This window comes from Ictidomys tridecemlineatus, chromosome 2, assembly GCF_052094955.1.
Source record: "Ictidomys tridecemlineatus isolate mIctTri1 chromosome 2, mIctTri1.hap1, whole genome shotgun sequence".
Classification (NCBI taxonomy): Eukaryota; Metazoa; Chordata; class Mammalia; order Rodentia; family Sciuridae; genus Ictidomys; species Ictidomys tridecemlineatus.
Genome location: NC_135478.1, coordinates 81,562,579 through 81,588,041, shown reverse-complemented (window position 1 = coordinate 81,588,041; position 25,463 = coordinate 81,562,579). Strand labels below are relative to the sequence as shown.

Below are 25,463 nucleotides of genomic sequence, written 5' to 3'. Positions count from 1 at the left end.
GAATTTAAAGTCTCAATCAATACCCAGAGTTGGTACAAGTCCTGGACAATCTAAGCTGCACAAGTATTTTCCACCTGGATCATATAAGCCGTTGTATTCCTGATTAGTTCCTAAGGATTCTGGCACTCAAAGATCACATCCCCAATTTGGTTCAAACACTGGGATCCCCAAACCCAACAGTAGAAGATAACTTCTAAGAATAAAACTGGTTTAAAGATACACATACACACACACACACACACACACACACACACACACACACACAGTGCTATTTTTAAATAAGGTAATCATTAAGCACTAGAGATATTAGCTGATGGTGGTAAGGCCAGCATCCAAGTTGAATCAGAATGAACAAGGTACCCATTTAGGAAACACCAAACCCAATCAGCTGCATTGTACCCTGCCCACAGGAGAGGGCACCCTGACCAGAAGGCGTGAGTATACCCATCTGCTTGGCAGGTACAGAACGTTACTGGGAGAACCATGTGTGCGTGGCTGACATTAGCTACGAAAACTCATTCGGCTTTCTAGGCTCGGGATCCAGGCCCACCAAGCAGCCTTCTAAGAGTAATAGGGTTTTCTAAGTAGAATTCCCTAAAGGAGAAAGAAAACAGGAGGACTGGCCACCCAGAATGCCCTAGTTAACTTGGCACTTGTATCTCTCTAAGTTGCTGATGAGTTGGCATTTTACTTTTAAGACTCTTGCAAGCTTTGTTAACCCTGTGAGACTGCTTGGCTGTGGGAAAATAACTAAAAAGTCTCATTTTTAGACTCCCAGAAAGAACCAAGTTCCGAGTCCAGTGAAGCCCCTCCAAGCTCTACCTCCTAACAACACAACCAGCTGAGTAACTCAGTCTCTCAGAAAGAGCAGGTAAGACAGGTCCCTCTTAGAGAAAGAACCTCTGACTCGGAAGACTGTCCCATCCAGCTCATGCCAGAGGCATACAAAGGACATGAAGCAGAATCTCCAGCTTAAAATAAAGATAACACCAACGAGTTTAACCAAAATAAAAAACAGAAATATGGTAGCAAGACTGCTGTAAGATAGAAGATCATCGTCATCATCATTATTATTATTTTAATGACTATTAAAAATGAATGTAGAAGACCCAGGTAAACAAACTGGCTGAAATCGCATTTTTTAACATGATTGTTTTAAAAAGATGGAAGAAACATAAAGGAGGAGTTTTTCAGGGTACCAAGGAAAGCTCAGATTATTATTATTACCAGTCAAGCTTATATACTAATTCCAACATAGGAAAAGTCTACCTGAGCCAATTTGCTGCCCATTAATTATCTCTGGATGGCTTATTCCCTCTTGGAGTCTCTAAGAGTGAGCAAAAGTCCTCAGTGCCACACTCACCCCAGCCCAGACCTTCTGAGCCTCCTGGACCTACCGTGAGAGCCTGGATCTCCTCTTCCGCTTCTGCTGTAGTCTCCTCCAGCTCTGTCTTAGCTTGCCGAAGCTGGCTCTCCAGGGCAGCCCGGGCGGCCTGCAGGGCTGTCAGCTGGGACTCGCGCTCCTGCAAGGACAGCTGCAGCTCCGTGAGCTGGCGCTTCAGTTCCAGTTTCTGCTCCTCATGCTCCAGGCTGACCTGAGGAGAGACAAGGGAAAGTGAAGACCCTCGAGCTGCTCAACCTACAAGCTTAAACCTGCTCTTGGAACCATCTTCCAGGGACTCACTAGGGGCAGGGAAATGCAAGAAAATGGGCCTGACTTCCAGGTGTTTCAGAAATCAGCAGAACTGAGAGCACACGGGAGGATGCACAGCTGGCCCTCCAGATCCCTAGCTTCTGCCCGAGTTCAACCAACCATGGATTGAAAATATTTGGAGAAAAACAAATTGCATATTTACTCAACATGCACAGACTTATCATTATTCCCTAAATAATACAGTCTAGCAGCTATGCACAGAGCATTTGCATTGTATTAGGTATTTCTAAGTAATCTAGGGACGAGTTAAAGTATATAAGAGGATGCGTGTGGATTCTATGCAAACACTTCTCCATTTTATAAGACACTGAGCAGCTGCAGATTTTGGTATCTCTGAGGGATCCTGGAACCAAGGCCCTGAGGATACCAAGACTATATATACTAACCATCCGCTACCTAAAAATATTCAAAGGCCTGGGAAAATGAGAAGAATATCAAATGAAAATTACAATTATTCTTTTTTTTTAGTTATTGATAGACTTTTTTATTTTATTTGTTTATTTATATGCGGTGCTGAGAATCAAACCCAGTGCCTCACATGTGCTAGGCAAATGCTCCACTGCTGAACCCTAGCCCCAGCCCCACAACAATTATTTTTACTAGAAATACTTAAAGAAATACAAATAGTCTCATATTAGTAACAGGAAAGACTTTACAATTATAATGTAAATGGAACAGCAAGTGAATTGTACTTATTTCAACTGTTCACGCTCTGACTCGTTCTCATTAGGTGCCCGAGTTCTTTTCTCACTTTGAAATGTATTCAGCAATTTCTGTGTTAAAAGGAATATGGAGATGAAAGACAGTCTGCCTTCAAGTTGGTGAGAAATTAAAAACCATCTACTCCCACATACTGTGGTCACTGCAACAATCAGGACATGTGGGGACTTGGAGGGAACATATCAGGGCGGGGGGGCAAACTCTGAATCTGAATTTACAAGAGTCAAACAAGCAGATAAGAGGGATGGAAAATTCCAGACAGGGGAAGCAAGACACTCAAACATACAGAGGTGAACGAGATCACGGCACTTCTGTTGACCTAACAGACACTGGCAAGGTCATTCTAGGGACCAAGGCCAAGCAAATGAGAGATGCCCTCTGCCTTCAGGGGCTCACGGTCTAAGGAGACCGCCAAGAGAAACCCAGGTGGTGACCTCAGCACATCAGGCTGTAGGGTCCAGAGGAGCCTTCCTGCTGAGAAGCCTCCCTAGCAAAGGTGGCATCCAAGTCTAAAGGCCACAGGCACAAAGAGAAGGAGGACTTATAAAAACCTTGACCAACAGGATCTGGCAGTCAACTTGAGCTGGGGCAGTGAACAAAGGACAGAGGGGAGTTAGGTAGAGTGAGGCCAGAGGCCACGACGGGGAGGAGCAGGGAAGAGCCAGTGAGAGGAGACAGGTACCAAAGTCCATGCTAAGGTGTTGAACCTGAGTTCCCTGGGAGACAACGGGTCAGAAACTCATGAGAAAGACCTCGCTGGAGATCCAGATCTGGGGCTTCATAGCAAACCAGTGGGAGAATCGTGCTCCACAGCCTCTCTAGTAACGATGGCAACTACGACGCTGTGGTGGCAGCAAATGGTGCCTACGACGTGCTGGGTGCTGCGTAAACTCACCACACCTCGTAAAACCCAACAAGGGAGGTATGCTATCACCTACACGTACAGATAAGCGCACTTGGTGGTGAGACATCAGACCACTGGGCAAATGTCACATAGCTAAAGATGGCAGGGGTAGCATTCCAACTCAGGAACTCTGGCTCAAGCCCATGCTAGCAAAGACTGTGAATGTCTATTAGAATGCCAGCATCAGGGCACTGGGACTCTAACAGTTAGCCTGAACGTCCCTGATGCCCCTCAGCAAAACCACAAGAGGTAGGAAGAGCGAGTCCAGTGCCTTTGGGTTGAGGCTAGGGCCTTTGCCCTCGGTCTCAACAGCAGCGTGTTGCCAGGAGGAGATGGACTGGCCTTGTTCTATTTAAAGCTAACTCAAAAACACCCAGGGAGAATACAGAGCCTGAGCCTCTCATGAAACATTTTTAAGTTTCTTCTATCATCCCAGGGCCACTAATTATACTAATTTTAAAAGAAGAAAAGCAGCAAGCTACCCTGGGGTCATTTTAACTGTCCAGATGTGCTACAGCCGCAGGACAGGCTTGGTAAGACACACGTGTGTATGTGGAAAGGGAAGGGAAGAGACAGCCAGTCCCAGCTCCCAGGCTGAAGAACTCTGCCTGGGTTATTTACACCCACACCTGAGGCTGACTCTGCCAGCAAACGTAAACAAGATCACGAAAGGCTTTGGACATCCCAGAACAAGGGCTCTCCAACTCCAGGGAGCGTATGAATCACCCAGGTGCTTGTTAAAAACGCAAATTCCTGTACTCCTTTCCAATTTCATTTTCAAAAGCTAAAGATGACATAAAGGATGCTACACTTTACCATGCTCCAGATGATTCTAACGGAGGGTCTGCACTGCTGACAAACATGAGATTATACATTTTTTTTCTGTCCTTTGGAAAAGAGGCTTGATTTTAATACTCATGTATAAATTAAGACACACCACAACACTAGTATTCCTCAAGGTCTAGTCCTCGGACCTGTCTGCTTAATAGTCTTTTCCTTAAGGAAGAGCATCAGCTTTCTGAAGAACTCCATCACAAATATTTGAACACCTACTGCGCCCTAGACATGGCCTTCACTCCCAGCCCTCATCCTACTTCCAACAACTGCTCTCCGTACCTCCAGTCCTGCTTCTGTAGGTCCAGCTAATCCTGGCCACCCGGCTGAAAGCCCCCAAGATCAGGAACAGTCTGTCCTCACCACCGTATCCCTATGCTAATTACTGGCACACAGCAGGAATTTAATAAATACACAGTGAATGCACAATGTGACTTTATGGCTTCAACACAGCTACAATCAAAGTTGCTCTACTTTCCTCTCAAAAACCTGGTTTCTCTTCCAAGCTTCTATGTATCTCTGAAGAGAACTACTTCCATGAAGCCAGCTCAGTGTGGCTGTGTCTATTAATCTACACACTCAGCACTGCCACACAGCATGTGTGGACGACCCGGTGAGGCCCTCATTCCTCCTGCTGAAGGAGGAATCATCCCACTCCCATTTGACAGATGCACCAATTTACATAATCCCCATGTGAGCCAGGGAGGAGATACAATGACATTGCACAGATGAGGAAACTAACGCACAGAGATTGAGTAGCTTGCAAAACTAAAAAAGAGGTCACAAAACTAATAGGAAGTCTAAACCACTAAGATGTGAATTCTAAGCCAAATCCATGGGGTCCACTCTGTTCCTGGTCACCATACACAATGCCTCCTGTGTATGTACTGGCTGATGCTTGGAAGCAGGCTGGTTTGGAGCTTAAGTCCCCCACCCCCTCCTAAAAGCTCGGGAGACCACCCCCCGCTCTCACCTCCCTCAGCCTGGTCTCCAGCTCCAGCAGCCGACTCTTGTCACTGTGATCTTGGTGGCTGATTTTCTCCAGCTGTTCTTCCAGCTTTCGGTTCTGGGCCTCCAATTTCCCAGCCTGCGTCTCCAGGTAAAACTTCTGCTGCCTGAGTTCTGAAATCATCTCTTCCTGGGCCTTCCTGGTAGGGGTGGTGGGAGGATCCAAACAAAATCACAGCCACATCAGAGGTGAACACGTCTCCTCAGGACAGACAGAAACAGAGTGAGACGCGAGTCCTCATTAAGCAGACTGTAGTATTTCTGAAGTTATCTCCCTCCTGATCTGGCCTCATAGGCATGAGCCAGGCCTGGGGATCCTAAAAACCATTTAGTCACCACTGCCAGATTCCCTCACCTATGGGGTTAGGGGTGGTCAAGACAGATGCAAAATATGCTAACAGTTCATTCACAGGGTAGGCCTTTTGAGTTTTTTCTTTGAGAGCTGCTACAGGAGAGCAGAAAGGGGCCTCCTCAGAGCATAGGAGTGTCCCCAGCAGCTCATTAACAAAGGCTCTGGGAAAGAAACTGGAATGCAAAGAAATAATGCTATCTTTCCTCCTCTCCGCCAAACTGCTTGCAAACATCACAAATCTTAGTGACCCAAAGACCAAATCTAGCCCACCAAACTGCTTAAGATTAAAATGGGAATCTATGGGGGGAAAAAAATCATAGAGACTGTAATTCTCTGGGTAGAGAGATTATGATTCAAGTGCTCCTGAAAACAGTCCCTACTGAACCCCAGTCCTCCCGCCCTGGGGTACAGTCTAACCACAGCAAAACGATGCCTGACAGGGTACACACAAGATCACCTCTCATTGTAAGAGGCAAGACTGGGAAAGGAGGACAGCACCTTTCCAAAAGCAAATGATAAACAGTCTTATTAAAGCAAAACACTCTAATTTGAGGTGGTAATTTGAGGCATTTAAGAAAACCCAACTCAAAAGAAAGGCCATGGTGAAGTGAGACCACTAAAGAGGACAAAATTATACAAGCGTAGGCAGGCTAGGCCAAAGTACAGAAGTAATTAACTCTGCTCCAGCTCTATCAGAGAGAAGGAAAACAGAGTTTATGTGCCAGAGGAGAAGACCAAAACATAAAAAACGTACACAGTTAGAACCTAAACACTTACATGTTCCTTTGGGTGAAGAGACTGCTATTTGCTGCCAGTTTATTGGCTTCAGACAGTTCCACAATCCTCTGTTCCAGGGATCTGATCTTGGAATCCATAGCATTGATCATCTGAAACACAAGGACCTCTGACCCTCACACTCAGAGTTACACTAGAATTGGATTCACATGGGCCAGGTGAGCCAGGGTAAAGTCTCTCTGAAATGCCAGCAGTTTGGCCACAGGTAACAAGTGCACCAACTAGTCTGTACCCTAAAGATCACAGATGTCACCAAACAGATGGCACTCAGTTGTTTTTCCAACCAAAATTAAATGTCTCCACACTAGCTAAGTGGCTGGCATTAAAACCACACAGAAGGACCTGCTCAGGAACCTGGCATCCAGTTCCTGTAAGAAGCAGACCTCTTTACATCCCAGTTGTCATCCACATGTGAGCTGGGCCTGCAGGGCCTCTAACCTCAACCTACAAGTTCATATTTAGAGCATCATATTTTTTTCTTTTTTAAAATATATTTTTTTAAATCTTTTTTGTAGTTGCAGATGAACAGTATACCTTTATTTTATTTATTTTTATGGGTGCTAAGGATCTAATCCAGTGCCTCACATATGCTAGGTAAATGCTCTGCCATTTTGAGCTATAGCCCCAGCCCTAGGGCACCATATTTTTCTACTTCAGAGTTTCCACAACTTATTGAATCATAAGAACTAGGGTGGGGTAGGATGGGCACTGGTTAAAGTTATACCTTCTCAGGACCCCCAGCCACACACACACACACACACACACACACACACTTAGAGGGTCTAATGTGGAGAGTTTCAACAGAGTCTGAGGAAATATGAATACAGTATCAATAAGCATCACAGGTGAATCCTATGAGCTGCGAGTTTCTGAAACAATGGACTATGAGGATTAGCAAGGAGAGAGATGCAGGAGAACAAGGACCATCTTGTCAGGGGCATTCTAAGGGACCACATCCTAGTGGGTACAGACGAGCATGGGTTTTAAAGAAGAGCAAGCACTGCCACCTGGAGCCACAGCTCCGTTGTCTTCAGGACAGGAAGCAGTTTCAAAGGTAGCTTCCTATTACCTATAGGACTGCACAGGGATAAGTCACCAGATGAAATGGAGTCGCCTCAAATGAGTGACTCTTGGCAGGTTTTAAAAACCCTCCTTGAAAAAAATGGGCTCTTTGAGCCCTTCTACCTACCGCCTTCTGCTCGCTGAGAATCTTGCCCTTCTCATGGGCCTCCTCCTCGTGTCTCTGCATCAAGTTCTCCAGGCTCTCCTTATCTGCCAAGTCTTTCTTTATCTGATTGTCCAACACCTACAGAAACAAGAGAAGACGCCAACATCACAGGTAGCCAAGCGGGGAGCTGAGGGAGCCCAAACAGGGGCACTTGAGAAAAAAGGAGGAAGGGAGGGGGAAGCGCAGAGAAGCAAGGGCCTCCAAACTCTAGAGCTAAGAGAAGGCCAAAATCAGGAGGTGTCTGTCTGTCAAACAGGATGAGATTAGGAACTCAAGGACCAACATCGTCGAATGGCGAGTCACAGACAGATTTGAACTAGGAACTTATGTGAAAGTCAGCAGCCAAACAGATCAGAGCAGGACATCCAAGAATGAGCAGGAGGAAAAGATCTTTCCAGTGATCTAGAAAATAAAGTTCCTATAACTTTCAAATATTACGACTTTTTCTCAGCCAATGCACCAGTAGCTTTCAAAACATTGCTTGTTCCTAATTATACAGAATGAATTCTGGGTTCTCCTGGGATGTGTGTGGAGGAACAGGAAGTCTGACCAAGGCTGATATTCAAAAAAGGCCGGGGACAAGAGGATGTTGCCCACCCATGAGGGAGGTGGATGGGCAATGGGTGGGAAAGACAACATAAAAGAATGCGGGGGAAATGCCGCTTTCCTCCATTCTTCTTCTGATCCAGCTAGGGGGGAAGAAGTTATTGGGAACAGAAACTTTTCCCAGGGGAAGAGAAACCATGTATTCTCTGAACCAAGAACACCACTGTAAGCACCTACTATTCCCAAGAGGAAAAAAATAACAGTGATGGTGTCTGTCACCAAGCACCAGCTTGACCTAATGTTCTGCAGGGCACACCCAGCCCTGCCAGTTGCCAAAACAATAAGTGAAAAAGAAAGGAAGAAAGAAGACCTTATAAATTGCCCAAGCCTTTGACCACGACTCTATGTCTCTCATCACAGAGGATCCCTTCTCCTTCCGCAAATGGCACCAACTGCATCAAGAAGGACAACAGGATACTGGGAATAAAGCTGAAAGAATTGGGGTCACGGACGGGATTGAAATGTGCCTTTCCCACAATGTCTATTGTGAAGGGGCCTGCATAGCTCATGGGGACACTGTTCCTAAAAACAGCCAGTCCACAGGGAAGGGGTCCACATGATAAAGGAAAGAACAGATTTCAAAGAGGGCTTTAAACCAGAACTGATAGATGAAAAAAAATAATAAATAGAATAGGAGTTGGTGGAGAGGAGCAAAAGGTGGAGAGCAGGGTCATGGGAGGAGGGAAGCAGCTAAATAGGATGATAGGCCGCCAACTCTCTTGGACGTCTGAGGGTGATGCTAAAATTATGAGCCAGAGCAGGGCAGAATCTAGGGTATGATCATAATTATTACTAAAATGGCCTTACATAAGCTAGAACAAGGCACAAAAAGCAGAAAAGGTTAAAAAGGAATGGTTTTGTACAGATTCCAGTAGGGCACACGGAAGAAAACAGATCTTCCCTTAACACTCCCTGGGATCTATAAAACAAAGCTCTTTCTCTCTAGAAGGTAGCAGAGATCATATAATAAGCTCCTTTTTCATGAGGAGCTAAAGCAATGAAAGACATGTGCCGGAAAAAATCTGTTCTAAGTAAGACCTTGACTTTGGCAGTGATGGATACCAATGAGAGGTTGTGGACCAAAGAGACAAGCCTCTATCGTGAATGGGAAGCATCTCTCACCTTGACAGGACTCAACTGGCAGAAGGACAAACAAGAAGATGTAGTAGTTTGGGAGATGAGCAAGGACTTTGTTTGAAATGAGGGACCAGTGAAGACACCTAAATCAACCCAAGACAAGCATGGCTTTTGGCAGGAATGACAGTTTAATCACTCAAATCACAGAAAGGGCTTTACAAAGGGTCATGGTCATCATACTAAACTGCCTTGGACTACTGTATACAGTCTCATTATTTTCTGAAAACTAGTTTATTACAAAGATAAAAGCCTGGAAGCCAGTAAGAGTTCCAAACTAAAAGGAATAGCATATAAAATTTAAAATTCATTAAAGTAGGGCAGTTCACAGGAGAAAACTACTTCTTTTTTTTTTTAATTTTTTTTGGTACTGGGGATTAAACTCAGGGGCACTCCACCACAGAGCTACATCCCCAGCCCGTTTTTTTTTTTTTTTTTTTTTTTTTTTACTTAAGAGACAGGGTCTCACTGAGTTGCTTAGCACCCTTGCTTTTGCTAAGGCTGGCTTTGAACTTGTGATCCTCCTGCCTCAGCCTCCCGAACTGCCCCCGGGGCCGCTGGGATTAGAGGCGTGTGCCACTGTGCCCGGTGAGAACACTTTGAGGTTGAGGTCACTTCTGGGTTATTTCATACATATACACGTATATGCATATATATATATATATATATATATATATATATATATACACAAATACATGGACATATATACATATTTTTATTTGTTTGTTGTTGTTTTCTTCTTTCTGCAGTGCTGAGGATTGAATCCAGGGCTCAGGTCTGGTAGGTAAATGCTCTGCCACTGAGCTACACCCCCAACCTTTTTTATTTTGAGACAGCATCTTGTTAAGTTGCCCAGGCTGACTTTGAACTTGTGATCCCCCTGACTCAACCATCAAGCCTAACTCCTACACTTCTTTTAATAAAAAATAACTGAAGTCAAGTCGGGAGTAAAAGAAGAAAGACGCCCAGGTAGTGCTGGTGGCAACGCTGTGTGAGCACATACTACATGTTAGTCTCATCCCCAAGAAAGGGCCACTCAACAGAGGATTCCAGCTCTGGAAGTCCATGACAAGACCGTCATAAAAGTTAACAGTCTCCTTCAACATCCCAACTGGGAAGGGGAAAAGATAATGCTGAGGTATAAGGACCAACATCTGATTCTCAAGAACCCGACAGTGGATTAAAGGCCTGGGGAACACTGTAATGGAAACCTGCTGTGATTTTAAAATGCAACTGATAGGCTGACATGTTTCTGGAAATACAGTGGGCCAAATGAATGGGGCCAGCCCTCCTCCAGAACATGATCTAGAATTATAGATAAAATACAGAAATGTTTTCCCAGAAGGATCTATAAGCTGGCAAGAGAATCAAGATGTCATAGACCCCGCCCCAAAAAAAAAATCTAAAGGAAAACAGGAACTGGGAGAGGTAAGAAAGATATAAAGCTGTCTTTAACCTGAGGCATTTGCTCAACCAAATGAACTTGAGCTTCAGTTCTGACAGCCTCAAACATCAAGAAGAGACAGAAATCAAAAGCCAAGAGTTACCCCTTATGGTGGGTGCACATTTTCATCCAAACCTTAAAAAATTCCCATTAATAATTTTCCAAGGAAAATGAACAGCATTCCAGGCATGCAAAAGGAAACAGGCACTGTGAGGGAAGGGCAGGGATGAAAACAGCAGCAGAGTGAAAGCAGACCTTTGAAGTACAGATCATCAAACAACGACACTTCATGCATATCAAGAAATTAAAGACTTTAAAAAAAAAACAACTTGAAAATGAAAACATGGAATTTAAAAGTATTGTTTTAAACAATCTAACAAACTTGGGAATGAACCCAACAGAAATTCTAAAAATCTGGACATGATAGCACATGCCTGTAATCCCAGTGACTCAGGAGGCTGAGAAAGGAGGATCACAAGTTTGAGACCAGCCTGGGTAATTTAGAGAGACCCTGTCTCACAATAAAAATAAAAACGGCTAGGGTGTACTCAGTGATAAAGTGCTTGTGGATTCAAATCCCAGTACCAAAGTGAAACAAAACAAAAAACTATTACTAAAATTAAAAACTCAGTAACAGGGCTGGGGATGTGGCTCAAGTGGTAATACGCTTGCCTGGCATGCGTGGGGCGCTGGGCTCTATCCTCAGCACCACATAAAAATAAAATAAAGATGGTGTGTCCACCGAAAACTGAAAAAAAAAAAAAAAAAAAAAACTCAGTAACAGATTAGACACTGCTAAGAAAGAATTAGTAAACTGGAAAACAAGTCAGAAGAACTTACCCAAATGTAGCACAAAGAGACAAACAAATGGAAAATAAGAGAAAGGACAGATTTGAGGTGATAAACAAACACCTAATCAAATTCCCAAAAGGAAAGACAGAAGAGATAATAACCATCAAGTTCTTGGAATTGATCAAAAAAGACATTAACCTATTCAATACTCCAGTAAATCTCAAGCAGAACAAATCAAAAGAAATCCACATCTAGACACCTCACACTAAAACTTCAGAATTAAAAATGCAGCGAAATTTTAAAGAAAAACAATAGATTACTTTCAAAGAGAACAATGTAGACTGACAGATGACTTCATAATGACAGTATTAAGAGCCCAAGTTAATGGAATGTGTCTTCCAAGAGTGTTTGTTACAAGAAGACAACAGCCAATGTACACTTTGATCCCATCAAAACCTCTTTAGAATAAGGATGAAAAATAAGCACATATTCCGACAAACACAGAAGACAGCTTGTCACCTGCAGTTCTGCACTAAAGCAAGTTCTCAAGGATATACTTTAAACAGAAGGGAAAGAAGCTGAGGTTTGAGATGCAGGAAGAAAATTAAAAGTAAGGAATGTGGTGCATGCATGGCTAAATCTAAATTATCATAAACTAGAAAGGCCCAGTGGTGCATGCCTATAATCCCAGTGGTTCGGGTGGCTGAGGCAGGAGGATCACAAGTTCAAAGCCAGCATCAGCAAAAGTGAGGCTCTAAGCAATTCAGTGAGACCCTGTCTTTATATGAAATATAAAAAGGGCCGGGGTTATGGCTCAGTGGTGGAGTGCCTCTGAGTTCAATCCCTGGTACCAAAAAAAAAAAATCTAAATTATCATAAACTGAGTGGTAGCAGTCTTTAAAAAATGTTTTTAATGGAATTGAAATATATAATGGCCAAAAAAATATTTTTGAACTTCAGACCCCAAAACTTCCCATCATAGAGTGAGTATAGCATTTACCCCAAACAGTCCTTTGGTTTATCAAGAAGTGGCCCTAAGTACCCTGGAAGAGAAGAAAGCCATATGGTCCTATAGAAGGAAGGCCAGAGAAGACCAGAAAGTATCTTTACTTTAATTTTTTCCTCGTAGTGCTGTTCTTTCTGCTTCAGGTGTACTTCTAGGTGCTGGGCTGAGACTTGGGCCTCCCGGTGTTTCTCCTCCAGCTCCTGGACACGAAAGGAGAGATGGTCAGGTGTGCCAAAGGAAGGACACAGCCAATGTACCTTAGACACCCACAGGAAACAAGACTTTGGCACAGGTGCCACAGGTAATAGGTAGCTGCTTCTCCATTACTAGCCTAAGGCTCTCAGGAAGGAAACCACCACAGTGCCTTGGCCCTGGTTTTCCAAGTCCAAGTGTTCGCACCACATATGTATACACGGCTGTGAGGCTGTGAGGCCTGGGATCAGAAACATGTCAGCACGACAGGTCACACAAAGGCAGCTGTTCAACTTTGCACGGAGAAATGAGGATTACAAAGCAACACTTGGAAGTTTGGTCAGCACAGAGCCCTTGATCACTGTCTTGAGCCTCAGGCCATTTTCGCTCTTATGGCAGCCTTAAATGAGAAAAGTAATTTTGATTTATTATGATGATCAACAACATTTTGTGTTTCGTTCATTAACAAAATTATTGCTCAAGAACCCTAGCTAAAAAGGAAAACTAATGTTACAATTCAAACACTTCGAGATCTGAATGATTATTTTAGCCAGCTGCTATGTGGAGAATGTGAAGATCAGGAGATGTGTATGTAACATAACGTAGACACGAAACAATGCTCATGGGAACAAAGACAAACACAAAACACACTGGTAATAATGACAAAAAATACATGCATTCGTATTAAAGATGGGAAGAGAATCTGGAGTAATATAAATAACTTAAATTTGAGGTTTGCCGAGTCCTTTTATTGTTAAGCTTTCTGCTTTTAAATAAAATTGTAATTTGAAAATTATAGCAACTCATTTGCCAATGTATTATAAACTGATCTTTTAAAGGTAGTATTCAATTCATTGAACCATTCTCTAAATGCACAGAGAGCTGCATCTAAGTTAATTCTTATGAATCTGGACCCATTAGTTAATTACTGATATCAAAAGTCATTACTCCAAGTTTTCATCTCTTCGCACTATTATGAAATTTTTCTTTGAAGTAGAAGCAATTATGGGAATTTTGAAGAATGAGGAAATTATACAGGATATGTCCATAAAATGGGAGGAAAAAAGTACTTTGCGATTCACATGCACATAAAATGTTAGTGATTAAGCTTTTGAAATTTTAAAGTCTGCAAGCATGGGCTTTGTTTGGGGGCCATTGAAATGCTCAATCTTAAGACCAGGTGCACAAAATCTACTGCAATATAACAGATGTGATCTTGTAAAGTTGAACGTAAACAGGATTCTAATTAATAAAAACATTGTTAAGGGCTTTATGTGTACTTACTAAAGTATTGCCTGCAATGACTTCTCTGATTAAAGCAAAAGATTTTGCTGTAATAAGAGTCCCAATTATCTGTTTTGAAAGTTCTTATCAGAATAGCAAATATTTTAAAGCAAAATGACATTCTGGAGTCTGCTTCCAAGCATCACCATTACGTAACAGTATTAAGGACCACTCTTTGCCCATGTCCTAGATACTCTGCAGCCTCAGCACAGGGTTCTTGAGCAAAAGACACCTTCTGTTAAATGAAGTCACAACCACAAAGGTACTTGGGCAGGTGGCAAGATACATTCGGACAAAGAAATCCACTTGTTTTTCCTTTCAGTTAGAAATCACTTGATAAGCATCTTTCCTTATTTCAGTCTTCATAACATGGCACAGAAAAGGAAATCAGAATCTAAAAATAGATCCAAAATCAGATACTGATACTGATGACTTTATGACCAAATTTCTGGTCTACATATGAATAGGAGTTTATAACACATAATCCAGGAGTGCAGGACTCTATACTGTTACATTTTAATTACCAAAAAACCTTTGGAGAAACAGAAATCAAAAATCTGGCTGTTTGGTGGTTTGGCATTTTTTGTTGTTGTTGTCATTTTTCAAACGGATCTTTTTCTATATGTTTGGATCGACCCTTTAGTCACGTTATACAAAGACTGTTGTTGTTCACTGCTATATTTCCAGCTCCTGGAACAGTGCCTGACACATAGTAGAAGCTCATTAAATATTTGTTGAATGAATGAATGAACACATCACCATTAAACAGAGAAACATTTTGTAACCACAAGAGAGTTAACCACTTTGTACCATACAAGAGATACTGGTGGTGGAATCTAATCTTATTCACGATAAAATTTCACATACTTAACGATAGCCAAGAGAAACTTAGATGATGGAACAAGAGGACAGAAAGGGTAGACTAACAGTCACATTCGTCTTTGTGTGCAGACATATAAATATATAGTATGTGTGTGTGTGTGTATATATATATATATACACACACACACATGAAGACTGGGTGTCAAGGGAAAACAACTCAACCAATCCCTCTTTTACCTGTTTGTTCAAGAACATCCATATATTCACTGGTATACACAAACGAGAAACAGTGTCAAGTGTCAGGGTGTTGGGGTTTGATGTTAAGTACTGTATGAGCCTAGAAGTTGGCCATTCTTTAGTTCATATAGTTGCTGGTGCCTCATTTCCCAGAGGTGATGCGAAGAGAGAGAGATGACTTGGCCTGCCCTCCACCTCACCTTTCGTGGAGAGGAACCGCCCAATTACTTTGGAGCCTTGCCAAGGGGTAGGACAGGAGGGAGTTATGAAGGGATCCCAGGTCACCACTGAGTCTTTCAAACGTGATATCAAATTTCTGGTTTGGGGACTGAGATCCAAGGAAAGAGCCCTTCAAGGGCCTGCCTTCTTCCCTGGCAGGGACAAAACTTCAATGTAACTGCACCTTGAGCCACCTGGGCCTTCCTCCATCAGGTTAATTTGGCCATCAGAGCATGAGACAGAATCAGAATAAGAAACCTTAAAAAAGACCTGCCATATCTAAGGAAATTGAAAAAAAAATAATAATAACCAACTGTAGCAGAAAAAGTGAGTGGGTGAACATGGATCTATGACAAATACTACTCTGAGAAAAATAATTCTGTATGACTAATTTCTTCTCTCAAAGCAAGAACACAGGTTTCAGCCTTAAAGGTCTAAAACCCCAAGAGCTTTTTAAATTGGCAATGCAAAGTTAATGGCCATACAAAGCTCTGCTAATAGAAGAATGTAAATCCTCCTATAAAAATATATCAAAAATAATAGAAGCATATTCGACTAAAATAAAAAATGCCAGGCAGTAGCAAACAGAGCAAAAAATAGTACTGATGGATCTATTACCAGTGCCGAAACATCCGATATTAGGTCATTCATACTGTTCTGGGATGTGGTACACACTGAAACCACCTCTCTTAATTCACCAAGTTGGTGAAACCTCCCGTGTGATAGCATTTAATTCTCCTCCTTACCCCCTTCCCTTTGCAACCTCTGACCTGTTATCTTTGAACTTTCCAACTTTCATTCCTGCTCACCAGAATTTTATCAGCCATCTGCTGGATCTGTTGGGATTTTGTCTGGATGTCATCCTTCAGTCTGTTTTCTCTACGCTCCATGGTCTCTAGTCTCTTTACCTTGTTCTCCAGAGAATGGCGGCGTTCCTGTAGATCATGAATCAATCAGAGAGTTTTAATGGAGCAACCGCTACGGGCATATCACCTGCACCATGGGAAAGAGCCCTCAAGAAGCATACACTCGAATCAGGAAGAAAAGTCTCAGGCACCTGAAGCAACAGTGAGGAAAATAAGACTCTATGATTCAGGTGCTCAGCTGTGTAGATTACAAGAGTGCATTCATTCATTCAAATATTTACCAAGCACCTACTATCTGCAAAGTACCACACTAGGCCTCATGGGAAATACGAGAGGAAGAAGAGCAATCCCTGCCCTTGGAAAGAGAGAAGGCGTACACAAGTCATACCACACAGGCTGAGAGGGGGAAGACCCACAAAGCACACAGGGACAAGCACTGTAGGGGGGACAAGCAGGAAGGGGGACTTTTAACAGCAGAGTGATACAAGTGCGAGCTGTGAGGAGGGACGGTGTTGGGAGGTTTGGAATGGATAGGGGTGGGGGACAGGAAGGCGGATGGCGTTGCACACAAAGAAGGCCCGCTACCAGAAACATGGAAGTGGTTGAGAGCCAACTTAGGCCCCAAGGAAAGCCAGACTGACTACAGCACAGGATAGACAGGGGACCAAGCAGCTGAGAAGGTGAAAGGATAGCATTTGTGGGTTAAATGTGAAGAGCTTCCTGTACTAGCTCAGGGGTGCACCTAGGATACATGGGACCCCTGAAATAGTTGGGGTGGGGCAGGGGTCCCCAGGGGCCATGAATCTGTGCCAGTGAGGTGGAAGAAGAAGATCAAGAAATCACTCCATTAGTTAGCTAAAAGGAAAAGGGTTCGGACCAGATGGCAACAGGAATGGCAAGAGGGGGTGAAGGGGAGGGAGGGAGCATCTCTTATGGGACTGAGTGACTCATTGAATGGTAGGGTCCAAGGACTCAGAGAGGACATCAAGGTTTCAAGCCTAGTGTGACCAGAAGAACGATGGTGGCCCTGACTGGTAGGAGAAAACTAAAAAGGGGAACCAGCTTGTGGGGAAAGAGACTCGACTAAGTTCATTCTAAATTTAAGGCACTGTTCAGACATCCAGCTAGGATTTCAGGGGAGCAACAGGAAATAGAGCCAGGAAAGAGCCACAAAGAGCCACATACCAACAGATTCCCACCCAGACTGTGACGGGAAATGCAAAGACCCAGCAGGAGAGAGAAACAACTATAGCACATGCATTCTGCGGGACAATCACCAAGGGCTGGGGAGGCAAAGAAGTGTCACTTTTTACCCTACACTTATCTGTGCAGTTTTAAGTTTTGACAGTGAAAAGGCACTCCCGTATTTTCTGTGTGATTATATAAATGATTTCAAAACAACAACAACAACAACAACAACAAAGAATTCGAGGGAGACAAGAGGCCCCAAAATGTGGATCCGAGAGTCGTCCACACACGGGGAACAGGGAAAGCCGTGAAGATCAATATGTTATTAACACTGTCGAGAAGACAGCAGGGCAAACAGGAAGGGGAAGGAAAACTCCGAGGTGGCCAGACAGGGGGCCGACACACTATGAATGCTCCAGATTGGCCAGGAGCTCGGAGGGAAGCGGGTAGACAGGAAAGCTCTGGTGGAAGCATCTTTTGCTTTGGAGCTGTGGAGACAGATCTCTTTTCTCTTGGGGAGAAGCTTTCCCATCCTGTCAAGTTTCAAAGGGATCTTCAGAAGGGAAGCAGTTTGGTCAAACATAAGCAAGTGATGCTCTGCAGTTTCTTTCCCTGGGCACAGCCGAGGCCGGTCGAGCAGGCGCCTGAGGGCAGTCCACCGCAGGCTGGAGGCCCCTGCTCACCTCGGCTTCCACCAGCTTCTTTCTTATGCCTTCAGAAGAGTCTTCTCGGTTCTGCAGCTTCTCCAGCTCCCTCTCGGCTCGCTCCTTGGCCTGGCGGATGTTCTGCAGCAGCTCAGTGGCCTCTGTGCTGGCTTTTACCGCCTGCGAGGAAAGAAGGTGCAGGGCACAGAAGTCCAAATCCACTCAGTGAAAAAGATGGTGACATGCCCTAAGTGGTACTTTCAGGGAACACTGAGAGTACACTCTCTCCATCTCCCAAAACAGTAAAAGCATTCTTTCTATTCTGTATTCCATCTATGCTAAGGTGCTACTTTATTTTTAACATCACTTAATTTGGAATCATCCTACAATGAAGATTGATGCATTTTTCTTTCTTGTAATACATAAAATAATGGTGTACCTGATAATCATTTGTATCTTTAATTCAATGTAATGTCGTGAATGCAAACAAAAAGGTCTAGATGGTTGACCTACCTAGCAATTAAAGTATTTACCTCTGATCATTAATTTCCTTCTTATTTTAATTATCTCATTTGCTAATTTTCCTATGGGGAATTTGCACTACTCTTACATGAAGAAAACAAGATAAAAGCTATAATTTAAATATTTTTCTTTAAATAAGTCCCTTTCAAAGGTTAGGCATAGTATTAATGATAATTCACAAAATCCATATTTACAGGGAAAAAAATAAACTTCTTAAAGTTTATTCTGTATTTACTGATTTTTATTTGGGCCCTAAATACACTAGTGGTCTTATAGCACCATAGGAAAGGAAAGACCCAAATTCATGAGACTAACAACTTCACATGTATTTTGCTTTAAATCAAAATTTTAAAAAGTAGTGGGCTAGGGCTGTAGCTCAGTGGTAGAGCACTTGCCTTGCATGTGTAAGGTACTGGGTTCGATCCTCAGCATCACATAAAAATAAATAAAGATATTGTACCAGCCACAACTAAAAAAAATTTTTATAAAAAGGAGAAACTGCAAGAAAACGCCAACTCCAAGATACGCACTGTCCCGTAAGGGAGCCTCTAGCCCCATGTGGTCCCTGAGCACTTGAAATATGGCAGAAAATTCACTTTTTAAATTTTACTTTGAGTTTAATTTTAAGTTAAATGAAAAGGGGAATTGGTGTCTGGCGAGTATAGAGTTTTGATATAAGATGAAAAATTTCCAGAGATATCGCCCAACCATGTTGAATGTACTTAACTTTACTAGACCGTACACTGAGAAATGGTTATTTAATGTTATGTGGAATATTTTTAATCACAATAATAAAAATAAATAAATATTGGCTCTATTAAATCAAGCCAGCCAACACCTACACAAACACTCTGACAGGAGAGGCATACCCAGAACCAAATTCATTCCAGCCCTTGAGTTAAGCATCTATTGATTGGACAAAGGCAAGGCTTGAAAACTGAAAAGTTCTCACCACAAATAAATAAACAAATATATGAAGTGACAGGTGTGTTAATTACCTTACTTCACAACTGAGGGGAACAAATCAGAGCACCATGGTATACGTTATAAACAGAGGCAATTTTTATTTATCGAGTTATATCTTCATAAAGCTAAGGTAATAACAAGTCAATAAAAATTATTAAATAAAAATAGAAGCACGGGATTAACAAAGATTTTGCAGGACACTATCTACAAACACTACCCCCCACCATCACCAACCAGGGGATGACTCCAGGGATCCCCCAACCATCCTCCGGGCAGCCATGCTTCTGATAGAACAGCCCAGGCTTCTCCCACAAATGTGCAAACCGGGGAGCCTGGCCCCCTGAGGCGCGAGAAGCCGCCTCCCGGGTGCTGTTGTAGTATAATTAGAACTTTTACTTGAGAGTCTCACACAGCTTGGTTTTTAAAAATAAACACTGCTGACACGTCTCAAAAGGAAAAAGTATATTCAGAACTCTGATATTTTCAGGTAATAGCTCCCTCCCCCTTCATTTTCCTCGGCTCTGAGTGACTAATTCTATTTCTTTCATCTTCAGTGCTCTGGGACGAGGCAAAGAAAAGTCTAGGGAAATGGGGGGAAGTTCCTGAGAAATCACCCTGGGCTTACCTTTTCCAGCTTTTCTTGGAGCTCCCGGATTTTGAGCTGCTGCTCGGCATTGATCTATAATTGAAATCCCAGGAAATAAGGAAAAAGGTAAATCAGCATTAACATCTGCATTTAGTGCAGTTCCAGTCCCTGGAGGTTTTCAGGGGGGTCTTGGGGGTTTGTCTTCCAAGACCTGCTCAAGGCGAGGAGGAGCGGTGGCCTATCAGAAAAGTCTGTGGATGTCGGGTGCAAACTTCCATGAGGACTTTTCCTCTAGGACAAGTAACACGTATGTAGCCAAAAGACTAGAAGTCGCAGAGTGCTCCCACGCAATGGGAACTCTCATTCATGTTTTATTAAGTGTCTGCGTTTATGTGTTACTGTGAGGAAGATTGACAAAAAATGAAGTGTCCTTTATCCTTCTGAGAACCAGAGCTAAAGCTCGACATGGTCACCCGAGGCAGACCATCAAGAAAACCTGGAGGGGCTGGGAGCGCAGCTCAGGGGTTGGGCATGTGCTCGACTTGGGGTTGCATCCCTGGCACCAAAAAATTAAAGAAAATAAAGTAAAATAAATGTAGAAGAGATTTCTCGAGTCTTTAAGAAAGTATTCTTAATCGATGACTCAATACTGACAGCAATATTTAAAAATCTACCCCACAGAGCAAAGCCAATCACAGAAAATATACCTTCTCAAGTTTGGAATATTCTCCTGCTTCAGGCTTCCCTTGATCCTTAGCCTGTAATTACAAAGATAAAACACACTGGGAAATCTTAACAACCTAAAAGTCTTATAGACAACACCACCAATTTTACTTTCTTGGTCTCTGAGACCAAAATAATAATAATAAACAATAATAATGTTATCTCCTGTAAGAAAAAACATCAGGAGTTTCCAAAAACATCCCATTTATTTCTCAAACCTATACTCACTAAGCTAGTGCTCCCTTGTGTCTTGCTAAGATCATCCATGACTGTGCCCAAAGAGCATCCTCCTGGGGGATGGCTGACTACCTTCATCAGTTTATGCTGACATTCTGTCGCTTTCCGCTTGAACTCTTCGGCAGCAAGCCGAGACTCTCTCAGCTCAGATTCGTACAGATCGCTCCGTCTTCTTGCTGAGACAAGATCCTCTTCCAACTGATTCATCATCAGCCTCATTTCTTCCACTTGAGCCTGGTACTCCTAAAGAGCAGGCAATGCAACAAAGGTGAACTCTGGAACTCCGGGAGGAAAAGACAGGCTACCGACCACGGAGGGAGAGCCACGTTGACAGAGAAGGACAGAGGACCGACCCACAAACAGAGAGAGGTGAGTGGACAGACAGACCCAGCAAGAGACAGAGTGGGCAAAGGGGAGGAGCACCAGGAAGAGGAGGGAGCAGATTAGATCTCTACACTGCCTTCCTGTGTATCATGCATCTCACATGCCGAAAATAGGATCCTCTGAGCAAATGACACCACACATTATGAGCTGCACCTTAAGGCAGAACTCTGGAGCGTGCAGAGGGCTGTCCTTTAGACGAAGATAAACTGCTTACGTGTAGTTCTCCTCCAAGGGTAATCATTCCTATAGATTTGTCCTTTAGAAGTCATGTGCTCCTAACACAATTAGACATGGTACTAGTTTTAAAATTAACCTTTCAGACGGCACCAGAGGGTAATTGGAAGTCTCAGTGGAAAGCATCCGAGAAGGTGAAACTCATCATTGTCAGTTTCTCACCATTAATTTTTCTGGCCCCAAAATTGAAGGATGAGCTTAACATTGCTCCTGCAAAGCAAGTCACCCTGAAATCTGGAAGAATCACAAAACACTAGCTCTGGACAAAATAACTCGTGAGAAAAAGTCTCAGGAAAGAATTATCTCGTTCCCCAGAGCAAAAATTTTTCAAGTGATCCAAACAGCCCTGACCTTTTCAAAAATGAATTGCTAAAATGAAAACACAACATTTGAACGGAGATTTTTTTTTAATTCCATGATGGGATTTACCAGATGAAATGGGCAATGGTTTTGAAAAATTCTGGATCAAGTATAAAGAAAGATATTCTTCATTAGCGAAGTCAAGGCTAAGTATAAGGATTATATCTGAATAAGCACTAACCAAATCCAAGGTGACTGGGATGGGGAGGAGGTATAATATGAAAGGTACAAGGGATTAAACAAAAGACTGTCTTCGATGTTCATAAAACACGGTAACACCTCCAAGACCTCTTCTCCCAGGAAATAACTGGTAAGGTATCAACTGAGCAGGGATTTTTTTTTAAGCCATTAAGTTTGCCATTTATGCTTTTTTAATAACAGGATATTAAAACACTTTTTGTCCCACTATAACAGGTGATCTCTTGATATGCATGAAGGGGAGGTGATGTTTTTTACATAGAGCGGTGGTTTCCATGTAAGCAGCTCTCCTGCTTCAAAGGTAGAGAGGAAAGGAAAATGTGAGCCCAAGGAAGGGTGTGAGTCTCACTTCACTCTCTCCCACCCAAAATACACTGTCACTCAAGTACAGTTTAGGACGTTGGGCACGTGGACCCTGGGTGGGGCACACTGAGTATTGATGCTTCACAGCCTGCATACGATCATCAGAACTCATCAGAATTCACAACACAAGTGAAATGGTGTATATGCTTTGCTTGGGGTTTCTGGACCCTCCTCTGCCAGGGCCACATATGACTGTGACTTTCGTGACTTTTGACACTAGGCCTGCCCTGGCTTCTTCCCCCAATCAAAAGAAAAAAAAAAATTACATGTATATATAAATGCACACATGTATATACACACATATGCATAAATATTTTATAACTGCATTTATTTAAATATAAGAATGTCAATATTATCTATGTATTTGATATAAAAGTTCAATTCTTTTGGAAGGATTTAAAAAATAAGTATTTTACATGACCCTAAAAGTATAGTGGTCCCTTGGCCCTGAGCCTGCTGTGCCTAATGGGAAAACCAGTCCTGCCCACACATAAACCCTAACAATGAGGGCAGCAAAGGGCTGAGGAGTCTCAGGCATCTATTGTCCTCAAGCTCCCTTTACGGTCTTGGATTTATGTGAGCGCCGAGGGAACGTAATTTTTGTGTTTTGTCAGGAGCAAGGATAGAACGTCTGTCCCACTGGGCCCCCGACATCTCTCCTTCCTGAGCTGTCAGCACCCAGGGGAAAGAAGGCAATATCCTTGTCATCTATTGGAGCTCTTGGATCACCTGATCTGCTACAGGCACCAAAAGGAACCTAATGCATTTGCTGATCTTCTGTTATTAGGCTGGAGACTTCAAGGAAATCCTATAAATCCAACAGCTAACCAAATCCCTATTTGGGGAGAAAGCTGAGAGATGATCGGTCTGTTCCTAGGGTTGCTGGGAGATAGCTGTCAACTCTGAGTATGGGACATCTGTGGGCAAGAGCTGGGCAGGTCAGAGGAGGAACCAGGGACAACTTTGATGGCCCATCTAAAGTAACTCTTCTGAATGGAGCTTCAGAGTTTGGGGGAAGGAAGGAGCAGGCATGGTCCTATTCATCCAGATACCCCCAAAAAACAAAAGGCTTTGGTGTACCCATACCTCTATTTCCTTTCCTGAGGAGGAGATGGGTGAGGAAGAATCAGCAGTTGCTACAACAGTGCCTGAATTAAACTATACCAAGTGACCTTAAGGTGTTTTCATTTAAAGTCGAATCCAAATACTCTATAAGGGGTAGCTAGGTAGAAGGAATACATATTTTTTAAAAACTAAACCGTTGTACAGAAAATTAGCTTTTTAAAGGAAGAACAGGGAATTAATCCCAAATCTGGGAGGAATCAATATGCTGAAAGACAAATACTGGAAGTTTGCTGTAAGCATTAAAAGCTTTTTCCTGGTTTGCAAATATCCTGCTCTCTCACAAAACATATCACAAGTTATTTCAATGTGTCCTCCTTTCAGTGAGAAATAAAATCTGAAACCAAGAAGATTTCTTCCCCCAAATGGAACTTTTAGTAGTCATTAAATCTAAAACTCCACATGTATGCCAACTGTGATATGAATCATAAAAGACATTTCTTTGAACTCAATGACCGGCATAAACCTTTTCAAAATGTCCTGATAATTCTGTTTCTATGGAATTTATGGACCCCAGCTGCTCCCTCTGGTGGCCAAACACAGCTTTCATTTCCCCAGGACGTCTCCAAAAAGTAAAATTTCCAAACACATTGAACTAGTCAGAGAACAAGAATCCTACCTCCTGAAACTTTTAGGATGAAAAACTACATTGATAAAAGGGGCATGAGTCACCTGTCAAAGCAGAGTTCTCAGAGTGTGCGTGTTCCCTTCAACATCTCTAAGGTTAGTATTGTTCAGAGGAGCCTGGTGATCCACTTGCAGTTTCCTATGCACATTTATTTATAACGATTTTATCAAGCAGGGGAATATTAACCTATCACTTAAGATATCAAGGGGACAAACATAGTATGACAACAGGGCGCCCCCCCAAAGCACTCTTTAAATGGATCAAGTCCTTTGCAGGAGCTTCTCGGGTTCATACCACCCAGATGGCCAAATCTGTGCTACCCCGAGATGAAAATGCTCATTTCCATCAGTGTTCCCATTAGGTTTTCTGAAGTGAATGAGAGTTGCCTGGCAGCTGATAATTCAGCTCTCCAATTACTCATTGCCATCTATTCATTAAAGTTTCTATTTACAGTTTCTTCAAAAGACAGAAAAATCTATGCTAAAAAGGAAACAATGAGGCAATATAAAAAATGAGCCATCTAGAAAGAAAACCCTTTTAGAAAAGAGGAAAAAAATAAAGAGAGAGGGAGAGTGGGCTTTTTAAAGACATCGGTTCCCTTTTCTGAACACACAGGGGACAGTTTTCTGCTTTCGGATATGGTTATGTTCATGCTGACTTGGCCTGAATGGCTCAAAGTTTTCTTCTAGGATATTTTTTTGCATAAGTAAAACTATGAATTATCCTGGCTACTCTCAATGTGGGTCTGGAAGGCTATAAAAATATTTAATATTTTTGGAAACATCTAAAGCAATGGTTAGCAAATTTTCTCTACAAAAAGTCACAGAGTGAGCAGTTTCAGCTCCGCAGACCAAACAATCTCTGTGACGTTTCACCTCTGCCTCCACAGAGTGAACCGTAGCAGTGACAGACAAGTTAATGAATGAGCATGGCTGCGCTCCAAGAAAATCGTACTTATGGACACAGAAATTTGGATATCATGAAATTTCCACATGTCACAAATTATTATTATTTTTCTTTTGATTTTTTTTTCCAACAATCTAAAAACATAAAAACCATTCTTGGCTTATGAGCCATAGGAAAAAAGTGGTGGGTCAGATTTATCAGAGGCTGAAGTTTGCCTAACTTTGCTCTGAACCAACAACTTATTA

The 25,463-nt window shown here is 42.6% G+C and overlaps 1 protein-coding gene across 11 annotated transcripts in view; it reads right to left on the bottom strand.

The window, feature by feature from the left end:
• Cit (citron rho-interacting serine/threonine kinase) overlaps nucleotides 1-25,463 on the bottom strand; it is a 157,735-nt gene that overhangs the window by 50,657 nt on the left and 81,615 nt on the right. For 5 of the 11 annotated variants that reach the window (XM_078039028.1, XM_078039029.1, XM_078039030.1 and 2 more), the window contains 10 exons: nucleotides 21,015-21,266; nucleotides 20,771-20,821; nucleotides 20,103-20,156; nucleotides 18,029-18,169; nucleotides 16,101-16,226; nucleotides 12,642-12,737; nucleotides 7,517-7,633; nucleotides 6,310-6,419; nucleotides 5,146-5,320; nucleotides 1,398-1,595 (listed from right to left, as the gene is read on the bottom strand). In XM_078039028.1, the coding sequence (XP_077895154.1) occupies nucleotides 1,398-1,595; nucleotides 5,146-5,320; nucleotides 6,310-6,419; nucleotides 7,517-7,633; nucleotides 12,642-12,737; nucleotides 16,101-16,226; nucleotides 18,029-18,169; nucleotides 20,103-20,156; nucleotides 20,771-20,821; nucleotides 21,015-21,266 (1,320 nt within the window). The remainder of the gene's footprint in view (nucleotides 1-1,397; nucleotides 1,596-5,145; nucleotides 5,321-6,309; nucleotides 6,420-7,516; nucleotides 7,634-12,641; nucleotides 12,738-16,100; nucleotides 16,227-18,028; nucleotides 18,170-20,102; nucleotides 20,157-20,770; nucleotides 20,822-21,014; nucleotides 21,267-25,463) is intronic. The other 6 variants (XM_078039032.1, XM_078039038.1, XM_078039033.1 and 3 more) reach the window with 3 other exon arrangements.